The following is a 24257-nucleotide window of genomic DNA, read 5'->3' as shown; positions in this document are numbered from 1 at the left end:
TTGGCAGAAAACTGTTTTGCAAGCTATAACAAGATAAAACTGCTGCTTTCATTTAACCTGTTCTTGTCCATATTTGCACAGGCCACATTATGTGACTAAATTGCTCTTTTCCCCCCCTCGTACCTGAGAGCTGGCAAAAAACAACCAGTTTATTAAACTAGATTTTTTCCTTTCCTTCTCATCAGGGTAGCGTGAACACATACAAGGTGCTTTAAACTGGTAAGTAAACAAACCTTCCCACCTGGAGTCATCAGGAGAAAAATCTTAAGACTTGCAAGCTAGCTTGAGCACACAAAACTGGGGGGAGCTTCTAGTTGTTCACAAGCATCTCAAAAACTCATCTGCCAGGCCCTCTCATGATTGCGAGCCGGAACGTGCCCATTAGAGCAAAATAAAAATCATACTGTTGTACCAATACACTGGGAAATGCTAAATTTCCTTGCATGGGTGCCAGCCAGCACAGCTGCTAGAACAAAAGTTAATGTTCAGAACAAAATCACCGTGCTGTGACCTCATTCTGAACGTGGCCCTTTCCGAACTGAAGGGATAGACAGGAAAAAAATAAAAGTCAAGAGTAGCCATGGGGGCCTGCCCTGCTCCTACTTTTGCTCTGGGTGAAGCAAAACTGTGCCTGCTAATCCAGATTAAAGAAATTAATGCCATTAAACATATGGACAAACTTGAAAACAGATTTTCCTCAGCTAAAATTATTCCTTTAGAATTTTAGGAATAATTATTGCAAGCAGAAATAATCCTCAGAAACTGCATATACAAAGGTTTTTACCAGTTTAACTTATTTATACAGAAACTGTGGGAAATACTGGCATGAGAGAAAAGTGCAGCTACAGAAATTCAGGGGCAAGAAAATTTCTGTTGGCACAGTTGCATTTTTGTTTGCTCACAGGAGGTTTTTCCCCAATATTTCTGGTTTTTTTCCCCTTTGACTCTAATTGAGATCACTTCCTTGTAAGGGTGACTTTGTGCCTCTTTGTCTTCAGGAATCCAAAAAAGACAAGGAAGTCCCTGGTTAGAGAAGTCTGGCAGTTGAAATCATGGGCTTCCTTCCCTAACTTGTCTTATACATCACTTTATGTTTGACAGTCTTGTTCATGGCTTCCCTTCCTATTATGAAGTTTTTAGTGATTTAATTAATGTTTACCGAGCTGTTTAAAATCTTCAAATCAAGGCCCAAAGATATCAGTTAACAAGTCTTAGTGGTTAGGGTTGACAAGGATCTGTCTCAGCTTGCCTGTTTCAACAAAAAAACTACATCAGTGACAAGAAAGGTACATTTCCACTCATCTTGCTTGGACTACACTGAAATAAGGATCACATACATGAATACCATGCATTTCCAGAGCATGTTTCTGACTACAGGTTTTGGTGCATCTTAGGTAAAACGAGCAATTCTGCATTTCTGCAGCAGCCTCAAATCAATGCAAGGGATTTTTCAGATTCTGTCGTGACTGTATGCACAGGGTTACCTAATGCTTGTCCATGCTGTAACAACACCTAACAACAGCTCAGGTGCAATGAACTACGGACATTTGCACCTACGAATATCAGCTGCTACTTGAGCTAGAGCACACATTTCTGCCACTGTCAATCACCAGGACGCAGCAGGACACACACTTGGATTGCACAAGACACCTGCACATGCCCTGTGGAGCCAGAATGGTGAAATCCCAGCAGACAGAGATAACCACCAAATGGAAACAGTAGCACATTTAAATGCCTGCCTGCATAGGATGAAGCAGCTTTATGAGGGAAAACTGAGTTTTTGGCAGGACATCCCCCAAGCACACAGTGCTTCCCACCCCCTCATTCCCCTAATTTAACTTCTGCATGCCTACCCTTTAAGGACCTCAGACAAAGATCACTGATGTCAATAAACTTAGAAACACAATCACTTTTCCATGAAGGATCAAATCACATCAGATACTGAACCACCACAGGCCTGCAGTTGGCTTTGTGCACACATGAAGCACTTACCATAGATCAGCTGCTACACTTTGCGTGTTCCTGAGGTTATGGAGTCGTATGTCAGAAATCAGAATTTTGACTTTCACATAACGGTCTCAAATACAAGTTTTGCACAGTGAGCTCAAGCTCCTGAGATGTAGTCCACGTAAATCAAGCAAAATTGCTCAGCTTTTTCCATACCTAAAGCATTATTCTGACACTGGCTCCTTTCATTTGGACTCTTTCTGGCTTTCTCTGTCTCCTCACACTCAAGAGCCAGTTTTCCTTTTCCCAGGCAGCACAAGCAGGCAATATTTACCCCCCATCAGTGTAACCCTCTCAGCCTCTTCTTGCTCCAGTGTGTATAGACATAGAAAATACAGCAAGAAAATCTCATTGGAATAACCAGAGATAAATTCACAAGTTATTTAATAAACAAAACATCTAAGGAAGCCTTGTCCATACCTTTAATGGCACTAGCCATTCAGACCATAATATTAAGCTAGCCTTTATTCCTGGGCCTTCCCACCTCGTGCATCAGATCAGTAAGCACTAAAAAACATCACATTGGGTAGCCCTTTTTAAAATTTTTACCTCCTTAAATCTTCAGTTCTCATCTCTTGGTAAAATCCATTTAAACAGAGCCCACAAGTTAATGGTTAAACTTGTTGTTTGTAGTACCATTAATATAGGTCAAGCAGCACAATAGTTACAACTGCTGAGGGGGAAGGTACATAAAGACACAGTAAGCAGTTCAGGACCTTATTACAACATGTCTATCAAATGCACAGTTACAAACAATGTGCTTGATTCATCAAAAAGATAACTTCTGCTGACAGTACACACTGTTCCCTGGAGTTTCTTACACATGGCTCAAAAATTAAAATTGGAAATGTAAACTACACAGACACATTCTTGCAAATGTGAGTATGTTTCAGCACAGTGAGCGCTTCTATGCAAAATAACAGATACAGGCAGTGGAATGAATTCAGCCCTCATTTGCATCACTGAGTACTGGAGAAATCAGCAATAGCTATGACTTTACTCTGCATTTTCTCTCAGGTAACCAAGTGAAGAATTTGTCCCATCAGACCCAAGGACACACATTTTTCACTGTGGGATGCACATGCATAATGCCTACAAGAGGGATTACCTTATACTCTATTCAAGAATATTCAAAAGGACAGACCTGTGTGTCTCAAAAAGTTTGTATTTCTGCAAGTACTGTTTCAAAACTAATGGCACCTTAAAGTTTCACAACATGGATTACTTATGCTCAACATCAGTCACTCACTCTCTGCCAGTTTAAATAGACATCATTTCTGGTTTGGGTCCCAAGACCCCTGGCCAAGGTTCCCAAATTAAATTCTCAGGTACCTTGCTGGAGCAAAAGCAAACAGAATAGCCAAGTTTCAAGACTGACAGAACTCACCATGTCTGGCACTGAGACACCTCCCTCTTCTCAATGATTAGTGTCATGAGAGCATGGAGAGGGATCCATCCAATTTACAACATGAGGTTCATTCCCCCAGAAAAACCAAGCATTAAAAAAAAAAAAAAAAAACAGCTTTTCTGACCATGTATTTGGAAAATACAAATAACAATTCAGTTTCTCACTTTTCAACTGAAATACTTCTAATGATTAGTCTGAGGCAAAGGGATTTTAAAAACCTCTATTCGTGCCCAAAATCTAGCAACTGTAATTCCAAGAGGACAAATTTGTCTACTGTTAATCTGGGGTGAGAGGAACCAGATGAAATTTAAGCAGGATAATTTACTGTGTATAACTAATTACAGAACCGATACCAGGCAAACAGAAACTATTGCATATATTGGTGATGTACACAGCATTTTCTTTCAGACTTCTGTGTTTTCCATTGTTAAAAATTGAAGACAATTTTCTTCCATTTATCTCACTGATATACTTCGCGTTTTTGTTATACCTGCTATCCCTTATTTCAATGTACTTGATGAACCTTGGATTAGATCTTCAGCAAGTGTGAATCACCGTAGCTCAATACTGACTTTAACAAAACTGTTTTAAATCATGCTACCTGTAGAGAGATTAACTGATGTTGCACCATCCTGTAGACAGAGAAAGAACATGTCACAACAGCGTGACATTAAAGCAACAGATCTCAGGCATGAGGTTACAAGTGTTTTGTGAGATAAAAACATCCTGTTGAATTGCAATTTTAAAACTTAAAAAAAAATTTCAAAATTTAAACTTAAAACTTCTAGAACTTCAAAACTGATTAAAGTTCACCAGACGTATTTAACAAGTTTGTGGATTTTACAGACTATTATGTGTCTCATCTGGAGTGTTTTCCATTAAATCAAATCATGTCACACAGTTAAAAATGCACTTTTGGAACTTTTCAAATTAACTCCACCGCATTTTATATATACTACATAATAAAGACAGACCAACAAACTACTCTGCCTTCTCATTGCATTCATGCTGCTAGGGCAGCCCAAGTTATATAATTGTTTGCTTCAACACAAATTCCAGCATGATAAAGGGGTTTTTATGCTTTCATCTGGCCATCTTTTCTATTCCATATTATAGGTTTTCTCTAATAGCTTCATATGTTGCACTTCCCTCAGTGGGATGAGATGTGCTCCACTTTAGCACAGATGTACAGGAAACTCTGCTACAGAATAGCTCCTATTAACAGAGCTGAATCCTTTTTGTGTAGAAATTGTTTATATTAGTGAAAACACCACTGCCTCACACTGTTGTCTTTCCTGAACATCAATAAAGACTTGACTGAATTCATTTGGTAATTATTAAAAAAGGAGAAATAAAGTAATGCAAGGTTAAAAAAAAAAGCCCACAGAAAGTTAAGGATAAGAAATGTAAAAGTTCAGAGAATGTGATCTAATTGCTTGTAAAAACACATGACACTGTAGGAATGTGGGTACTTCCTTAGGTACTCAAGGGATCTCTGCCCAGTCAGCCAGGAAGCAGGAGGCAGTTGTGCCCTGCTGATGTTCAGATTTCTAAGGGAAGAAGGGAGGGGCTTTATCTTCTCCCACATACCACCACAACTTCATCCTAAGTATATATCTACTGAATTTCAGCTAACATTTTATTCCATTTAAAATGGGAAAATAAGACACTTATAAATCCAGCAGAAACTAAGTTAGCTAGACCAATTATATTAGCCTCTAAAACATTACTCTGAGTATGAAGATCTGTCTTATATTTCAGTGAATTTCCCCTTCTGTTATAACTGTCCTGTTTAAATGCCATTTTAGGACGGATACAACTCAAGCTGATGATGTTGCTAAAGCATTTGGTAAATGTTGATAAATCAGTACAATTCCACAGTAATACTTCCAATTAGGTTAGCTGGGAGAACAACAATTCACTACAGCCCTAATTTAACACCACAGTTTCACTTTTCCTTAATAAAATTATTTAACAAAACCTAGTTCTTATTAATGAATACATCCACTTATGAAGCCAGTGGAAATGAGACACTTGGCTGTGAAGAAATGCAGCATGTACTGGTGGTACCTTACCAAAAGGCATGTGCACACTGTGTGGGGAGGGTCCATCTCAAAGTTATTTTAGTAAGGATTCTCCTCTTGGCTGGCAGGCTTGAAACATGAGAAACCATTCCAAAACTACAAGCAGCAAACTCTCCTTTACAACACTTCAGTAACATGGTAGGACAATAGAGCCTTTGTGCTTCAGACTGACTCTAGGACTGACTCATATCATCACAGTGGTTCAAAATTCTCTCAGAACAATTAAATGGCTTCTAAGAACAATGGCATAAAACCACTTGAGGCTTAAGGAGAAGCGCAAAGTACCACACACTGCAGACAGCTTTCAACATTGTGAGCAATGGAATCAAATAAGATAAAGTGAGGATCACCTCCTTCACTAGCCAGTCACCTGGTTTTGTCTGCTTTAAGGATGGCTCTTTTTACCTTCCACAGGCAGAAAGCTGCAAGCTTTCAGGTCCAACCGGTGAAACTCTGCCAGGTCTCAGAGCTTCCCTGCATATGCTGAGGTTTCTCGGAGGTTTCATTGTAATATGTGTAACTTGCGTTTTCTAATTAGCTCATCTCAAAGATGATTTGGCAGAATCAAAAACAGCTGTGATATTTCTGGGATGCTTAGATTTTGCACGAGTTGTTCAAGCTGCAATACAGGCCATTAGACATATTGACATGGTTGTCTGAGATGAAGACTTTCTCAACAACTTTTTACTAAAGGATCACTATTAGTTTCAAATCTCATAACAATCTATTATGAAGCCCCAGAACTAGAGCTTTCAAGCATTGCTGTGGAGTTTGAGGTCTTTTACCAACCAAAAAAGTTGTTGGTTCTTATTGTTGAGGGTTTTTTAAAGCAAGACAGGGCCTTTCTATGTTGCAAACCACACAGGCTGTAACTTCACAACCTGCTCTGCTCAAATAGCCCAGACCAGGAATGGGGTCCCAATACCCCCAGCATTCAGAATTATCAGAGGGACTTGGAAACTGAAACACTCTGGATTTCAGCTTTCCAGCAGAACCAAATGCCATACTACAATGAAGGCAAACACTATCACAGGAGGTAAAGGAATATACTATAAATTCAAAGGTTAAAACCAATCCTTACTTTTCCAGACTATAGAGCAAGAGCTCAGACTTAGACTGCTAGCACTGCTTATTGTAGTATTGCATACATAGACTATTTACTGTACCCATTTTTATATAATCATTTCTAGTAACAGCAGCAGTGCTATTACTGCAAGCAGCAAAAAAGTCTAACCTAGAAACAGCTTCAATATCTGTACAGCAGAAGGTTCTCTGTGCAGGTACAGAGATTTCAGACATATATGGAAAGCAGCAGTCAGAGAAAAGCTGTCCACAATCAGAGATGGTGACAGGGCAGGCAAAGAGAGAAGAAAAAACATCTACCACCAAAAGGGAGGGAGAATAAAATCAAACAGCAATAGAACAAAAAAAGCAAAAGATTAAAATGTTTGTGCTTGAAGTAACAACCTGTACTTTTATTCATGCTGTGGAAACATTGTTAGCTAAAACTATTTCACTTGAATTCTGCTAGTTTCTTAAGTCTGCTGATACTACAGAAAATTATATAAGCATTCCACTTAATTTGCTGCCAAAATCCTAAGATCTGTTGCAAAATCACAAAAATTCTGCAAACTTTTGAAACTTCAAAACAATAGCTCGTCTCCTCAGAATCGTATACAAGTATAGTGCCAGTGACTTGACTAAAGCAGATCTTACCAGGACAAGTTAGAGAAGGATTCTAGGTCAATATTTCTTCTTATAAAGACAAACAGAGAAGTTGATGAACTCTCCACCAAATGAAGCCAGTGTCTCTCTGTACTTGCCTAAACACTGATCTCCAATTAGAAAGAACTTCCACTCTATTCCATCCCTCTTCTGTTATTCATTGTTTGCAATTTCCCTCAGTGTGCTTTAGTTAAATAATTGATAAACATTTATTCATTTTAAGCTTCAGTTGCTTGCTCCAAGACAAAAAAAAAAAAATCAGAAACATATATATATACAGTATAGTCTGATGCCTTAATGAAGCCTATACGAGGTAAGGGACCAGGGAAGGCAAGGAGACTCTTGTCACAGCCAAACAGGAATGTCTACACCAACATCCCAGCCTCACTATCAGGCTCAGAGCTTGCCATGCCGTTAATATGAAATGAAAAATCAATAGCTATTGTTCAGCCACTATCTCCCATCAATTGATGCCCGAGTGTCAGACATGGCAGTGGGTTAATGGTAAAACAAGGCACAGAGGTTCCTTTTCAGAAGCATGATTGAGCTGCACATTACGAATGTCCTGGCCGTAGCTTCTCACCTATCAAGTGCTCTGTCCCCTCTTGGGACACTAGTGAGCAGCTAGGACAGGCTATGCATCCACACAGCAACCACCTGGCTTGGAGCTACTGCAAGCTTTATCATAGGCAAGATCTTGCGAGGGTCACTATGTGTCCTGTCCATGCCTCACCAGAGGGAAAAAACATCATCTTCTAAGCTGCCTCTCATTGTGAGCTATAGGAACAAAATCCCTCCCCCCTTAGAAAAGGAAAACAAAAGACTAAACAGAAAAAACCCCACACAGCTATAGAACTATAGGAAGACACCTAAGACAATCAGACTGCTCTGAAAGCCTCAGCATTCTAACTGAAAAGGACTTCAAACCCCCAACAAGTGCCTGTGCTGCCTTATAGGTGCAGTTATTGCCAGTTTGTAGGAAGAGATGAGGACAGCACCTACAAAAAGCTTCAGGGGAAAGCAAGAGGTAATTGCACCCTAAGAGGAGGCAAACTGGGAGCTAAGAGAAGCAAGAACATAGCCTGGGTAGGGAACTCACCAAGGGAGCACAGTCCCACAGCACAGCAGCCAGGCAAGCAGAGCAGAGCAGCACCGAGTCCTACTGATGCTCCCGTGGTCATTGTGCAGGAGCAATGAAAGCAGCCAGGGTCTGAAGTCACATCAGAAAATCCACAGAATAATTTTGAGACTATTAAAGCAGCACAGCTTAGGGAAGGGGCCGTGTTCCAGCTAGAGCTTAAATGAGCAGGGGGCCCAGTGGGTGGAAGCTGTGAGGGGGACCAGGTTAAATTGATCAGGGCCATTAAGGCCAATTAGCGACCTGGGGCGCTGACAAAAGCTTCCCTTTTTTATCACCCTACTGTTGCTTTAGTAAATATCTCTCAAGTACATACACATCTTTGTAAAACAGTATTTTCAGAGGTCTTGAGCAGTTCTCCATCTTAGCTGTACACACTGTTGTCTGGGCCACTGAATAGCATTTCAGTCTAATTGGATTGTTGGGGTGATCAGAGGAAAGAGGAACAATTTTAGGATGAGAATAAAGTAAGTTTGCAGTTAATAAGGGTACCTGAACCTCTCGTCATATTCCCTTCTGAGGTAGAAGTACTCATAAGCCCAAGTCTGAGACACAGAACTTGATTTAGACACTATACAAACCAGACTTGCATGCCATTGCAAATGCATTAACAGTCGCATTTAAAGCCGGTTTCTGAGTCAGGACTTCTCAGAAGTCTCAGGTGCTACTGCTTTCCCCAGAATTACAGGTACTCCAATTCCAGGGCCATCTGCATCTTTTTTAGTGTGATCTAAGCACATGAAATAAGTATACTGTCTAACAAACTGCGGATGCATTGTATAAAAGATACAAAAATATTAATTAATGTTATGCTAATCTATTATTCATATAACTGCACTAGGGAGATGATGTTGTTGAAGGAATTCGTATTTCTCAGATCTTAAGTCTACTTGGTCTGTCCTTTAAGGACTGCAATATTTACCAAGAGTGGTGCCTAGATGACTTGTAAGACCATGAAAAAAAATGTGTTTTTTTCAGTGCTATATTTCAATGCTATATATGCTCCTGAAATAGGTCCACTGAACAGAATATATACAGCCTTTTATTATGAAGTTTACATGTAAAGTAGTTTTTGTTGAGATTTCAGCACATGCCTCCAGAAACCAACCACCTTAACTTTCAAATTGCCAGTGTTCTGGCTAGTGTTCTGTTTAATTATTAGTGCCATAAACCAGAACAATATTTACCTGCCTATAATAGAGCTTAGGAAAATCCACTTATCTCTCCTGCCAGTTGCTACATTTCTCACAGTTATTAATAAAATGATCAGAAATCCTTATTTCTGAGTGCCCTTTACCCTACTTTTCTCTCCTGCCCAGTGTCCTTCCTGATGAAAGTCAGCTTGGAAATTGGAATAAATTCTGCACGTGCTCCCTGGGAAGACAGAAAAAAGTGGGAGCGCTCCACCACACCAGATCTGATGAGCTACACTAAGCCTTGATTTCTCCTCCCTTCAGCTGGAATGTGGCCTGTCAAGTGTGTTACATATGGTTCTGCAGTTCACCAACCTCCTGACATCCTTCTGCTCCTGGTGCAATAAATGAGTTTCAGTAAGGAGACCCCCTCTGCTTAGACATAAAATGCCACTCTGAACTTCTCTCTTCCGCCAGTCTTTCACCTTTCATTAGCATTCAGTTTGCACTTACTCCATGGTCTCAAGCAAAGCCAGTCTGTGTGGTGTAGCACACATATAGCTTCCTTCAGGAGTAGAAATTAATCAGAAACTCATCAGAGCACTCAGGGTCTTTCACAAATTAGTTTCCTGAGATAAGACTCAGTATTCCCATCCTGCCTCTAACTAAGATTTTGGAAGGTTTCTGTGGTGGGGGACAGGGGTAGAAACAGAGTCATCCCTATATCCTATAAATTCCTGATATTTTATCAATAGTGTTCTAGGAAGAAATGGTTGTCAGCTCCTGAGTACTATGTGAGATGATGGGTGAGTTCACACCACCTGTTACTGCTACATACGTGCAAGTAATTTCACCCTGCCTGTTTCACTGAAATCTGTTCTTTTCTCACAAAGTCAAACACTCTGCTCCCATTACCAGTAAATATATCCTAGATAAGCTTTGGAAAGGTCCATAACTATTCAATAACTTTCTCTTTGTACACCAATAAGATAGATTAGTGAGGAAAAGAAGGTGTACGAGAAATTTAAATTGAAGCTAGTTACAAAGATAGACAGACCAGCAGATGAAACTCCTCATGCCATGAAAAACTTTTATCTCTTCAGTGCAGAGAGCTAGCACTAAATGTAGGTCCCAACAAAGCTCATGCTATTCCTTTAATTAAAGCTAAAGAAGAACTTTTGTGATCCACAACTGTATGCTTGCATATGCACAAAACGGAGTTTTCCTTTTAAGCAATCCTGGAGGTTAGTTGATTGCTCATTTAACCTAAAAATAAGTGTTCACAAATGTCTGCACTAACCTCCTCCTCTAGGCATTAATTTCTCAGCAGAAATATTCATTGAAATAACTTTTGTAATTATTAAGGAAAAGTCAGAGGAAGCAATTTTATAATCCCTACAGTTCATTATTCATCTCCAAATATGGTTTATATTAAATTGTATTCATCTAAACAGATAACAGAAACATGAGAGACGAATATATTCTGATAAATGTAATCAAGAAAACAGTTCATATTTTGACACCAATAAAGACGGTACCAAGCAGAAGCTTCTGCTCCCCAGAGTTCCTTTCCAATATGCTGAAAATCCTGAGGAAAGGAGTAGCAGACACTGATATGTATTTTAATGCCATTGCATTCTACTGAGATGATAAAGATAATATGTAAAATACATACAAGTAGAAAACCAAGACTAACAAGAAATTTTAACAGTGCAGTCGTACCATAAGACCAAACAGGAATTAAGGATCAACTGATGGAAATTGCTTAATAAATTAAACCTTCAATTTCAGTACTGTAATCACTGAAAAATACAAAAGGTAAAGATCATCAGACATATCAGGTTCTCCCAATTTCTTTTACAGAACTACTAGGGATAAGGCATAAAACTGTATTTTAATGACTTGGTTTTGCATATGTGAAACAAAATTCATGAAGGTGAATAAAATACACTGAATCATCCAAAAGAATTTTAAATATCTGTGATAGATCAGGAGGAATGTTGGAATGACTGAAATAGAGAAAAGTTTTAAAAGAGTGATATCTAGATCAAAGAACAGAGTTTGCAAATCTCTTTCCACCTCTGCAAAGCTCCAGCTGAAACCAACTGGACTACTCTGAGGACCAGAGAGCTCATGCCTGGAGGGCACCACGCCAAGATCAATGCCACGTTTGCCCTGAACTTTCAGTAGAATGAAGATCATGTCCCTCATTTGATGTGTGCTGTGCTGAGCACATAGCTTTTCTGAGTTCTATGGATAATGAAAACAACAATAGGTCGAGATGGCATAGGAAAATGACAAGGAATATGCTGAATTCAGATAAGCAACATCCAAAATGTTACAGGAAAATTACAAAATCATGACTGAGCTCACTAAATTTACACCAAGATATGCAAGTCAGAGATTAAAGCTCTTTGAAAAGGTCATTTTGAATTTCAGTCAGTCTATGTTCGAGGCTTATTTCTTAATATTCTTACGTGCCCAAATGAAACGCCACCTATGGAAATCCCCACGAGAGGAGAAATTCCTTTCGACTCCATTTTTGTGGTAAATGGTTGCAAAATAATTTGATGTGCAAGAGTCAAAGGAGGGATTGTTGCCAAGCTTTTGAAATCAGGAACAGTTTCTTTGAGGGATATTTGTCAAAGGGACAAACAAGGGACAATTTCATCACAGAAGAATTAGTTAAATAAAAAAAGAAACTAAAAGTTTATCAATTAAATATCTTCCTAAAAGATCCGAGACAGAAAAGTATGTTTGAAATAACACAATTAGCTCATCTCACCTTCTCAGGATGAAAAGTGGGGAAGAAAGGCAGAGGGGACTACTGGAAAACAGAGAAATACAAGATGAGTCTAGGATGGTCCTACCACAGTTAGGAAAAGCTGTTCTGAGTGAGGTCAGTGGCTGCCTTACCAGGGACTTACTCGTGAAAAGTTACGGTTCCAAATTCCTGATCAAGCAAAATAATCAGCCGTGAACTCAGGTACTTAGTGGCACAACTCATAAGCCTCATAATGGATTTGTTTCACTTGGACTCCAAATGGATCACTGCTAAACACATCGAGCTGCTGGATCACAGGCTGATATAGGTTGTCCTGGAGTTTCCCTAGGAGTTTCTTTTCCCCTACTGGACTAGGTATAAAGAAAGGCAAAGAAAGTCTGTCTGGTTATGCACCTGGCATACATTCCTCTGTCCATGGAGACAAAGTATCAGAAAGGCAAAAATGGAACATTTTTCAGTGACCCTGACATTTGATACTGATGCAAAAAAGGAAAGGAATTACAGTGTTTGAAGCCAAAAGCATGAAGTTTCTTTATATTTCCTATGATTTAATATCTCTCTCCCCCACATACGGCAGATTCCTTTATAGAAGCTCTTGAAGATGGGCCAACAGTGCTCCAGCAATGTCTCTGATGATACAATGGAAAGCTTCTAACCACAGTATCATTTGCAGCGTTTTTCATTTATTTTGTCCCCAGTCCCCAAACACATGCCTTTTCTGATGGAATAAATGTTTCTTTCCACTTTTTATGAATAGAATAGAAAATTTATTTGATAATCAAATGAATTAAAAGAGACAGAGACCAATTATTTAGGTTTATATGAAATCTGGTTTTAAAAAAAGCTTCCAGCTTTCACTCAGTCTAAATAGATAAAAAATATCAGTGACCCTTAAAAATACTTATTCTACCTGTTTAATCAGATTTGGAAATTAATATTTTTTTCCAGTGACAAATTTTAAGATAAGAATTTGGAAAATCAGACCTTCCATCTACAGCCTGTCCTCCTTACTAACATGGCCTCTAAGAAGAGGGTGGAACTGCACAGACCAAGTGATAATTTAGGGTTCCTGGCTGTAAGGCCCAGTAACTGCTTGGTTTGCCACACCAGCCCCATTTTCAGACCAGCTCTCAAGTTCTCATCCTAGCTAAGAGAAGCAGTTCAGTTTGTGCATGAATTAATCTGGTTGCCACTGTATCACCAAAATCTAACCATCATGACAAAGCATATAAAAAGGCATGTGCTGCTTTACAGCCCTCTGCAAGTTTAAAGAGAAAAAAAAACTCTCACTGATTTCAAGAGGCTTCAGATCTAGCCCACAGTAGAACAGCTTCACTCTATCTTTCAAGAGACATGAAATATAAAATATCATCTGATTATTCAGGCTGGAGTGTGATCTCACAAAGTGTATGCAGACTTAATCTACTGGGCTGGAGCTGCAGAGGCTGTCAGTGGCACTGCAGAGCAAGGCACACCGTGCTCAGGCTGGGAGCTGGCATACCCCTGCCCTATTTCTGGACAGGGTGAAAGCCGAACCTGACCCACTCACAGCTGAGCTGAAACATCACCCAGTGGTCTGCATAGCTGCCCACTTTCATAAAAATTGTTTAAAGCCAAACACTTGACAGCCCTTTGACATGCTGTGGGTAGGGTTTGTGCCTCACAGCCTTAGAGGTGAGTGCAATACTCTACGTATCATAATCCTGGGATATCAATGTTTAACCATGTTGTAAAGCTCTTTAGTGAGAAAGTAGTATATGCTTTCAACTAAATTGCTACAACCTGGAACTACTCTCCAGCCTGAGGACTGGGGCAATAAAATGGTTTTGTGTGACAAACTATCAGCAGAGATTTGCTAGTGCTGTTAGTCAGAGCATAGAATCCCCAGCACATTCAGAAGCCTCCCTTAAGGAATTAATGCTTGATTGTTTTGCCATCCAAAGAGTGTTTACAGAAGCCAAAACAACCATGCTTGCTGTCCACTGTGCAAAGAGGTGATGACATCAAGAAGACAGGTCACAAGTCTGAGTTTATAGACATTACGCTCATGTTGGTATGGCTTTTCATCCACTCAGTATGATCTTATGACCCCACAATTTTACAACCTTCCCCTCTCTGGGCTTCATAGCACCTCTCCACTCTAGGTTAATCATTTCTCTGCCATTATCTGCCAACAGTTCTTATCTCTTTTGCTGTCACTTTATAACAGGGTCTCTTATCAAGCTGTACTAAATCACGTGATGGTGCCAAACCTATCACAAGTTGCAATTCTTCTGATTAGAGACTATCATGAAATGGGATACATGGTTTACAGCAGGTCACTAATGCTGGAAAAAGTACAGAGTCCACTCAAAGACATGCTTGTTACTTTCTGAATTCTTGGATAATTTTTTTTTGTTGTTGTTCATCACGCCGACTTTCACTGAAGGCTATCATAGCCTGGGTCTCAAGGCCAGAAAAGTTTACAGGCTGCACCTCTCCTGTACTCAATGCTGTACCCCTTGTACCCAAGGGTACAGTATATTTACACCTAATAATGTCTTCTGGTTCCCACGCAGCCATCATACAGGAACCTATAAAACATGGACACACATCAGCTGGTAAGTAAAAGTTTTCTAACTGTTTTGAAGATTCTGCATAAATATATTAGATTTCTGGGTATCCAAACTGAAAAAATCACTAGAATTGTGCGACCTCATGATTAATTTGCACATATATTTAGGCTAGAGAGAATTTTACAATACCATGTAAAAACATAAGAAAACAGAAGATGATCCATAGAGTAACAATTTTCTCTAGAGATAATGCAATTATCAAATATATATCACTGGATAATCAACAGTATCTTTATCTATTACGACTGATAATAACTCTGAAATTCTGCGTGTGCATGTAGAAATGTTTGCAAAAATGAGATTTAAATTGCTTCTGGCCTGATAATTCATGGTGAAGAAAACTTCAGGAATGGTTTTCTGTGTTTTCAGTAATACCGTCGTTTCTGTCAATTGCAGATTCTTTCTTACAGCTAAAAATTAAGATATGTCATTCAGTGGGAGTGGGCTGGATAACACAAGTCAGTTAAGGCTTCAGAGCAGCAAAGAAGTGAATACTTTCAGTAGCATATGGAAGCAGCACTTGCTCCCTGTCAGAAAGCCACCAGGCACAGGTTGCTCTGACTTGCAGGCACAAGGGGCATTGCACAGCCAGCTGTCCCAGGCTGTCCCAGGCTGTCCCAGGCTGTGGTGGCTACAGCCAAGCCTCGGTGGGTGCATGTCTCAACCACCTCCCTGCCTTCCCCACACATTTCCTGTCTCAGGCCATTCTGTCTCTCACCACCCACCTGGAGAGAGGTGTCCTTCCTTTGCCAGGGTGAACATCCCCTGTCCCACCAGGCTGTGCTCAGGCTGAAACTGGGGCCAAGCAGGGCTGCAGAAGGCTTACCGAGGGAAACCTCTCCTTCATGGAGCAGAAGGCACTTCACAAGCCAGCCCAGCAGTGCTGCAGGTTCCACAGCCAGGGTTTTGCAAGGTTGTGCCTCAGCACAGCAGTTCCTGAAAGGGATGAAAGAAGGGATCTTTGGCCCACAAGTGGAATCAGGGCATGCTTTCCTCCTCTTGCCCCATAGTGCGTCATCACATGACAGGCAAGGAGCTCACCCTGATGCTGGGTGTGATGTGGGCACCTTGCCATCAAGGGAAGCTTTGGGACCGTGAGGATGGAGGGTGCAGCAACAGCTGCAGGAAATTGCTTCAAACATAGCTGATCTTTATCTTCTGGGTGGAGCTGCTGCTTCTCCCAGGGAAGGGCTCCCACCTTGGACCCAACTGTGTTTCAAGCAGATGTCCCCTCAGAGTCCCCATGCTTCCCTACAGGTGTGGGGTACTCCTCTGCACAGGTCTGCCCCCAGAAATACGTGGAAAAGGTGGCAAGTCCAGCTTCTCCTCTAGGCCTTTCTCTAACTGTTCCTTTTTCTGGTTGCCACGGAGGGACCCTCTGGTTCCCTCTCCTGAGGGACAGTAAAACAATTATACATCTCATGTATCTGAAGAGTGATCACGCAGATAACATTTCTTAAGGTGAAAGGATAAAACCCTAGGAGAAGGGAAAATAAGACACTCACCTGTGATATTTAGACCAATTAAATGCCATTTTCATGGTTTCCAGAAGACTAGCAGATCTTGGTTCCCAAAATCGTGTGGATATGAGAAAAGAGATTGCTACAGCAGAGACTCTTGTCACCATACCACACTTATACATGTGCTGTGTCACAAATATACCAGGACAGATTCACAAAGCATGGCCCAGAAATAAGCAGGCCTAAATCTTGTGAAACTTTCCAAAATCCTGTGTACTCTAAGTCAGCGGAAGGATTCTGTCCTTCCATGACACTGCTCAGCCAGAATCCATGGTAGCATCCCTGAAAACCCACCTAACACAGCCTTGGGAACTGATCACCATGTACTTGTAAGGGTTAAATGGAACACACACAAACCTGAGGGCCTCTGCTTGGAGCTAGGGGAACCAAATCGGAGGGAGCCAGATTCTGTTCTTATTTGCACTGGAGAGTAATTCTTTAGGAGAAAAAGCTGTCCTCCCAGGGTATAAGTACAATCAGCAGCAGGGTCACGTGCTCATAAGAGTAAATCCTATCCCTAGACTTTTGCTTTTTATCCTGTCCCTCCTGGCATTCTTCACTTTTTCCTTTCTAACCAAGGAAGAGCGGGTGAGTTTGTGAGAGGCTGTCACAGCCTCTGCATCCTCAGCCCACGAGCTCCTCAGGCCAAGGACACTTACTGCTTCCCACCACAGAGCCTGAGTTGCCCTTGTCAGGGAGCACCTGCTTTGCTGGATGCACTCTGTGCATTCCCCCATCTGGCAATAAATTAGTTTTTGTTATAAACCACTGATATGTCACAGCTTCCTCCCAGCAAGGAGGGCATCTTCCAGCTCCCATTAGTGTAAATCAGACTCCACTGATATAAATAGCAGTGGATCCCTACCTTGGAGAGCAAACACAACCAGCCTGGAGCTGGAGTGTGGTGGGCACTACTGTTTGTTGACACCTGCTTCTAGGTTTATAGTCATATGATCAAAGCGGCAAATAGAATTCACAAACTCTTAATAGTACATCCTATCTTCCAGATGACAAACACTATATGGACTTATAAATGTTTTTATGGAAGTGCCATGATTTTTTTTCTTCTACCAGATTCTGAAGCAATACTTGGTAATACAAGTAATACAAGATACTTGACTTGTTTTATTTTTCCTCTAATCAGCCTCTTGTCTTAGTGTCATCAGGGACACTATGCAATTTTTATAAGCATTAGCTATGATTATTTAACAGAAATAACTGTTTCATTTACTAAAAAAATATGGTTATATAAGAGGAAAAATAATCTACTTGTAGTTTCCAACTGTGACATTTTTCAGCTTGTAGAATACTTACTGCCATCTTAATTTTAATGTCTGTCCTCTGGCAATTAACAGTATTAAAATTAGGGCTCATGAGTTTGGCAAGGTTAGTTTTTATACTTACTTTAGTTTTAGGAATAGTAGCATTTTCATATGATCAACAAAGACAGTATATACTATCTCGAAAAGTCTGCATCAGGATTTTGGCCAGCATTTATGCAGGCAAAGCTTTCACAGAAGTGAACAGGTTGAGCTGTGTGAGGACTGTAAGACATGCTGTAGGTTATTTTCTTATATCAGTGGACTTCTGCTGTTACTCTTTACTTTTATCACTTTTCCTGTCCTCATTTGCTTATACTGCAAATGAGCTATCTACAAAAGGGGCAGTATTTATATTTACATCTGATTTTTTCTGTTAGTCTGATTTTGAACACCAAAATGCATGAGGCAAAGTAAAGATGATGCCTGTGGTCTTCTGAGGGAGATCTCCACTACTGACAAGACACCTCAAGGTACTTGTCCATGTGGGTAATTTGAAGGTCAGCTATCAAACTTGTCTTATATATATAGGGTGAAAATGAAGAATTGTCTGTCTTGTGGGGAAACCCATCAGAACTTCTCACAGCAGATCATTATTAATGTCTAGAGTTTACTCACATATTACATTAGTACATATGTATATTACATAGATATCCAACCTTATATATTAATTACATATTAATGCATTCTTACATGCAATGAACAGACATGCATATGTACACAATCCTTATCAAGATTTCTCAGTGCAAACTATGCCTAGTTTATCTTCTCATAATTTATGATTTTACATTATGTATGGATAAATCTGGGGACAGATAGGTATGTTTGAGCTTAAACATTTTTCATTATAAAGATAAGCTAGAAAAATTATTTTTAAATAAAGTTTTCCAAGCTTTGAAACATGAAGGGAGGGAAGAAGTAGACCTAAACCATCTCTTTTTTCCACCAGCAGATCAAGGTCAGTTGCCTCAGCAAAAGAAATTTCATTTTTAAGCCTGTCTGTGCAGGATAGAAATCAATTATCTCTTATGATACAGAGACCGGCGCTCAGCCCTGACAGGAGCCTTGTGGTATATACAAATATATTTGAAGCTCTATTTCCAGAATAAGCTCTAGTTTTTTAACTCGGTTCCGAAAGGGGAGAACAGACAGAAACAAAATAGCTTGATGAGAAAAGGAAGGGGCGATGGGATGGCGGCTGAGGGTCGGGTCGGGACGGCCCGGGCAGTCCCTCGGCCGCCGCAGCGGGAGGAAAGGAGCCGCTGATGGATTCGCCTCCCCGCCTCCGGCTGCGGGGAAGCCGCCGCCCCCGCGGCACACGGAGCGATCACAGCGAGCGCCTTTCCCCGCCGCAACATCAGCGGCAACAGGTCCAGGCAGTGCGCTACCAGAAAGCGTATTCCATACAGAATTCCTGTAATTTCGGGGCAAGAAGGGGGGTGGGGGATTTCTAACAGAGTTCCCTGCTTGCAAAACTGGATCTTTAAGTGTTGAGTGAAACAGACTACGGATTGCCGCTGATGGGATCGATCCAGGGAAGCCCTGCCGCCAGCTCTGGGCACGGCTCACGCGGTCCCCAAGGGCTCCCGGCCATGCCTTAGCCCTTCCACGCCTTCCAGCAGTTCAGCAGAATGTCGGTCGGAACGCTGCCTTGCCCGGCCGTCCGTGCCCACACGCGTGCGGCGGGAGGGAGCGCGCCCCGAGCGGGCGATGGGCACGGGGACACGGCGGGGCCCCGCGCCCCGACCCGGCGGGACGGAGCAGACGGCGGCGGGACGCGGTCAAGTGTTACGACACCTCACTGATGACTCACTTACCAATAAAGGAAAGGCAATCAGGGCGATGCTTTACCACCCACTTGGCCCTGCTCGCTCCTCTCTCCGGAGCCTCCTGTCATTCTGCATCGCGCTGCTGCCAGGTGCTCATAAGAGAGCAGTGCATTCCGGCGGGCAGCAGGAGCTTGAAAAATAGCTTCTCGGTCAATAATTGACCGTTTGGAAATGGCTTTCTATGCCGGACCAGAGAGAAACGACGTCTCTGTAAAGCAAAAATGAATGATTAGCTGCATAAAAAAAAGGCAACAGGCACAGACGTGATCCTCTGTGGCGTGCGTTTTACTATAAAAGTATTTCAGTCTGAGACATCCACTCTGTTTTGCTGACAGTCGATCAAAACCAAACCAAACCAAACAAACAAACAAAAAAAAAGGAAGAAAAAAGAAGAAAAAGAAGGAAAAAAAAGGGGGGAGGAGTGTATTTTTATGTTTGGGATGGGTTGACTTTGTAATTTAGGAATTTTTGTTCCTGGTTCTTTGTTGTTTTTTCTAGAGGGGACAGTTTCTTTCCCAAAGCCTGAGTTGGAGGCACTAGCAATCTCCATTTAATAAATCCCTAGGAATTCAATTCAATATTGCCTCGGGAAAATTATGAGAGGAGACCCTTGGCTAGGGGGTTTGGAAGGTTTCGAGGTACTTTGTATTATAGGGGTGATCTGATTATGACAAGGACCGAGGAGAGGAGAGGAGAGGAGAGGAGAGGAGAGGAGAGGAGAGGAGAGGAGAGGAGAGGAGAGGAGAGGAGAGGAACTATATTGGCCATGCTTTTCCTGGTGTAAACAGTCTCGTAAAGTTGGGCGTGACAGGTGTGTGAGGTCAAGCAGTAAAATCGAGTTCTGAACTTTCCCAGCTGCACAGGGATCCCGTGCCTGCCGCATTGCCACACGCTGCCTTCTCCGGGGCACTTCCCGGGGCAGCGCCACTGCGTGTCCATGGCAGTGACAGCCTGTGCCCGAGGCTGCGTCGCGGTGCCGAGGACAGGATGCGTGATGCTGACTGGAGCCCCCCGAGCCTGGCTGAAGTCACTGTTTTCACTGAGTGAAGGCTCAGAGCGGCTCTGCGCTGGCGGCAAACGGGAATGTTCAGCGAGAGAGAAAGGGAGACAGGATGCGGATTTCTCCCTTTAAATCCTTCCCTTTAAGTCTTTTTGATCGGTTTTGGATTTAGACTTCCTAGCTGAAGAGTTTCAGTCCTCCGCTTATTTATTTTATTTGCTTCTGGGAAGTTTTTCCTGGACATCTACCTCCCCCCCTTCTCCCCCCCCGCCATCCCACCCCACAAACGTTCACTTTCGCTACTTTGCTGGGAAGGTAAATCAAACATTCTCTGGGACACCTCCCGACACAAAGCTCGAAGAGAATATGCTATTTGTTTCTCATCGAGCAGATCATTTCAAGTTGGAGTGGTCTCTGCTTAGGGAAAAAGGCTTTGAAACTTGCTCAGGTTCCGTGGCCTCTTGGAAAGCTGTAAGCAATCGGAGCTTGCCTTTAAATATCATCACACAGAAGCCTCTGCCTTGGAAACAAAGAGGTTGAAAAGCTTCAGATTATTTAACATTAGAGAGCAGAGGTTTTTTAATGTAAATGTACATACATTTAAAGAGAGAAGTATAAAGTATTCCAGGTCTTGCTCCTTGTACTAATCAAGGCTGCTGGAAGCTCCCCGAGCCATCATCTTTTATAATTATAATTACACGCGTCAATCAAGACCTTCAGGCAAAGTCAGAACAAGGCAGGCAAACTCAGGAGAGAAATCGCATTAAAAAAAAAAAAAAAAAAAGTTTGGAGAACTTGGTAAGGAATGGAGAAGAGATTAGAAGAAAGGGTAATTAAGGTTGCTCAAGGCAATCGTGAGAGCTAGAACTCCATGTTAAATTAAATGTAGCCACAAGGGACCAGGTATCATTTATAATATGTACTGCCCTAAACTGTTACTTCGGAGAAATGTGGATATGTAATAACCACTCCAAAGTATTTTCATCCATAACGATAGCTGGCAGAGTGACTTTGCCATGCACAGTTGGAACTCGCTCCAAACAATTACCTGACAGAATGACATTAAGCCCCCGAGCAGGAGGGAAGAACCCGGGGACGGGTGCTAGGGGCGTGCCCGCGGGAGAATGTTGTCCGGGGAGAGCGGGCCACCCGCCTGCAGTGACACTTGGCCGCGGTGCCCGCGGGGGCCGCAGCCCGCCTGACCCTGGCACATTCGCACTGTTTTCGCCTGCCCGGTCCGGATGCGGCGTTTCCTTTCCCGGCTTTTCCCCAAAACTCGGCTGCCTTCCCGGGGCAGCAGTAACGAGAGTGGCAGCACGGAGCTCCCCGTCGGGGCGTCGCCAAGCGGCGTGACCCGCCCGGCGGTGAGCGGCAGGGAGGGCACCGGTTGTCCCCGATGGAGCCCAGCGGGCTGCAGCACGCAGGTCCCCAGGTGTCCTGATGGTCTGCTGTGAATGCTCTTGGAGCTGTGCTTTGACAATTGTTCTCCTGCGGGGAAGGGCTGCGAGGAGGCGCCGCTCCTCTGCGAGCGGCCCCCAGAGCGCTGTGGCCCGTCGGGCCCAGGCTCGGAAGGCCCGAGGGCCGCGGCCCCGCGGAGAGCCCCGACCCGCAGCCTCACGGCGGGCGCCCGCGGGAGGGAGCGGAATCGGCTCTGTGCTCTTGCCGCCGCTCGGGCTCAGCGCAAGGCGATGCTACACGGTGGCACTTGACAGAGGGATGGTTTGTAACTAATGCACCTGGGAATAACTTCCCAAGGGCGAAGGCAGGGTCTCAACCCGAGCTACTTCTGCCTAGAAACGGGGTCATTCTCTCTAGATGGTTTTCAGCAGAGCCGTCTTAGCCATCGAACTGCTCGCTCCCGCATCTCGCCACATTGCTGTCCTAAAACTTATTCGCAAACGACCTGTTTAGTTTTGAAATTATAACTTGAGAAATTACGTGCTGGTATCGTTCGAGCTCCCGCCTGAAGAGTAACGGCGAGAGGTGAGAATGGATGGAGACAGACAGGTCCGGGCCTCTCTGAGCGTTGGATCCATCCCCCAAACATCAAACGCTGCAAAGAGCAGGGAAAAAAGACTTCTACTCCGGTGGTACTAGTGTTGTGTTGGCTAGGAATCTGCGTTGAGTTAGCAAAGGTCTCCCAACTACTGGATGCAAAAAAGTTAAGAGCACAGCCGAGTCCTCTCTCTGCATGTGGAGCGTTTGTCTTACGAGGGTTCACCCTGCGACCACTACTCACTAAGTTACAACAAGCGCCCGTTTTCACTGTCCCTCTCCCAGCCATGGGAAATGCCATACTCCGCGATAGAGATACTTCCGCGCCCCACTTTCCATCGGAAGCAGTTTTCACCGCCAAATATTTTCAGCTCTTAATATACATACAACACTTTATTCAGATTAAGGAGTCAGAAGAATATGGGCAACCGAGCGCTCGGACGACGGGCTGGGATGCTTTCCAAAGTGCAAATACCGCTCATCCCACATCATCAAACCTATGCGGCGCGGTAGGAACGGCACGGAACCCCCTGGACCCTCCTGGAGAGAGGGGCGGAAAGGCCAAAGAGAGCAGGCAGACCTCCGGCCCGGCTCGCCGGGCGGTTGGCACCCAATCGCCCCCGGAGCCCCCGCAACGCCGCGCCGCGGGACCGCTCGGCTCTCGCCGCTGAGGCACACACTTGAGTGAAACGAGTTCTTTGGGACAACTTGGAAAATAGTGCCGCTTGCTGCACTGTAAGCAGGGGAAGGGGGGTCTCAAGCGACGGCTCTGCCAGGGCTTTGGCTTTTGTGCAAAAGATGCGACTGGCACTGACCGATTTCGCAAGAAGCTTAGGGAAGGAAGACCCAAAAAGCCTGAATAGGTATAGCGAGCTCCAACGCGGTTCCCGCTTGCTTGTTTCAGACTCCAGGGCTGCGCGGCGGCAACGTGGCCGCAAGGGCAGGGTTTCCGCTGTCCACCCCCGCCCGTCCAGATCCCCGGCGAGGGCCGGGGTCTCCGCAGCCGCCGCTGGCCGGGCGGAGGCACTGCCCCACTGGCCCCAAGAGAGATTGAGCGTGGCTGCCCACGAAGAGGCACGGCCGCTGAAGGCAGTCAGTGCAGGCGTTGCCCGGCTTGGCGAAGCTAGTGGCCCGTCGGGCTCCGCTGGGGCGGGGAGGCAACAGCCCAGCCCCACCGGGTAGGGGGTGACTGCACTGGGCCACTGTGTGTGCACTGTGCCTGTGTGTGCGCTGGGGGTGTTGCTCATCCCGCCTCTGCCTTATTGGCTGCAGCGGCGTTGTCGGGGCCCCCCCTTCGCCGGAGACCTCGCTCCCTGCAGCCCCCGGGCTCCGGGAGCGCCTCCCCGCGGGCCCGGGGCTAGAGGTCCCGACTCGGCACCTCCGCACTTGTACCGGGGGGAAAAGGGGGAGGAGGAGGGGGAGGGGAAGGAGGAGGAGGAGGAGGGAGGAAGGGAGGAGGGGGACGGGGGTGGGAACCCTGTCCAGCAGCACCAGCGGCGGCAGAGTGCTCTTGTGCACTGTGTCGCTCCGCATGGATCGGGGCGCCGGGCTACTGCCGTGCTGAGCCCCGGGTGGAGCTGCCGCGGGCTCCCCGGGTTCCTCCTTCCTCACCGGCATCCCCGGTCTTCCTCCTCCTCCTCCTTCTTCTCTCTCCTCCGCCCCCCGCCGCCTGCAGCCCGACTACCGCTCCGCGGCTCCC

At 43.8% G+C, this 24257-nt stretch overlaps 1 protein-coding gene across 1 annotated transcript in view; it reads left to right on the top strand.

Annotated features, from left to right (window-relative positions):
* The first annotated feature begins 14606 nt into the window (after positions 1–14606).
* NR5A2 (nuclear receptor subfamily 5 group A member 2) overlaps positions 14607–24257 on the top strand; it is an 88536-nt gene continuing 78885 nt past the window's right edge. Inside the window, exon 1 of the mRNA XM_014885608.2 lies at positions 14607–14880. Within this exon, the coding sequence (XP_014741094.1) occupies positions 14817–14880 (64 nt within the window). The 5' untranslated portion in view covers positions 14607–14816. The remainder of the gene's footprint in view (positions 14881–24257) is intronic.

Source organism: Sturnus vulgaris, chromosome 9 (assembly GCF_052056855.1).
Source record: "Sturnus vulgaris isolate bStuVul1 chromosome 9, bStuVul1.hap1, whole genome shotgun sequence".
Lineage (NCBI taxonomy): Eukaryota > Metazoa > Chordata > Aves > Passeriformes > Sturnidae > Sturnus > Sturnus vulgaris.
Note: the sequence above shows the minus strand (reverse complement) of the source record. Positions and strands in the feature narration are given on the sequence as shown.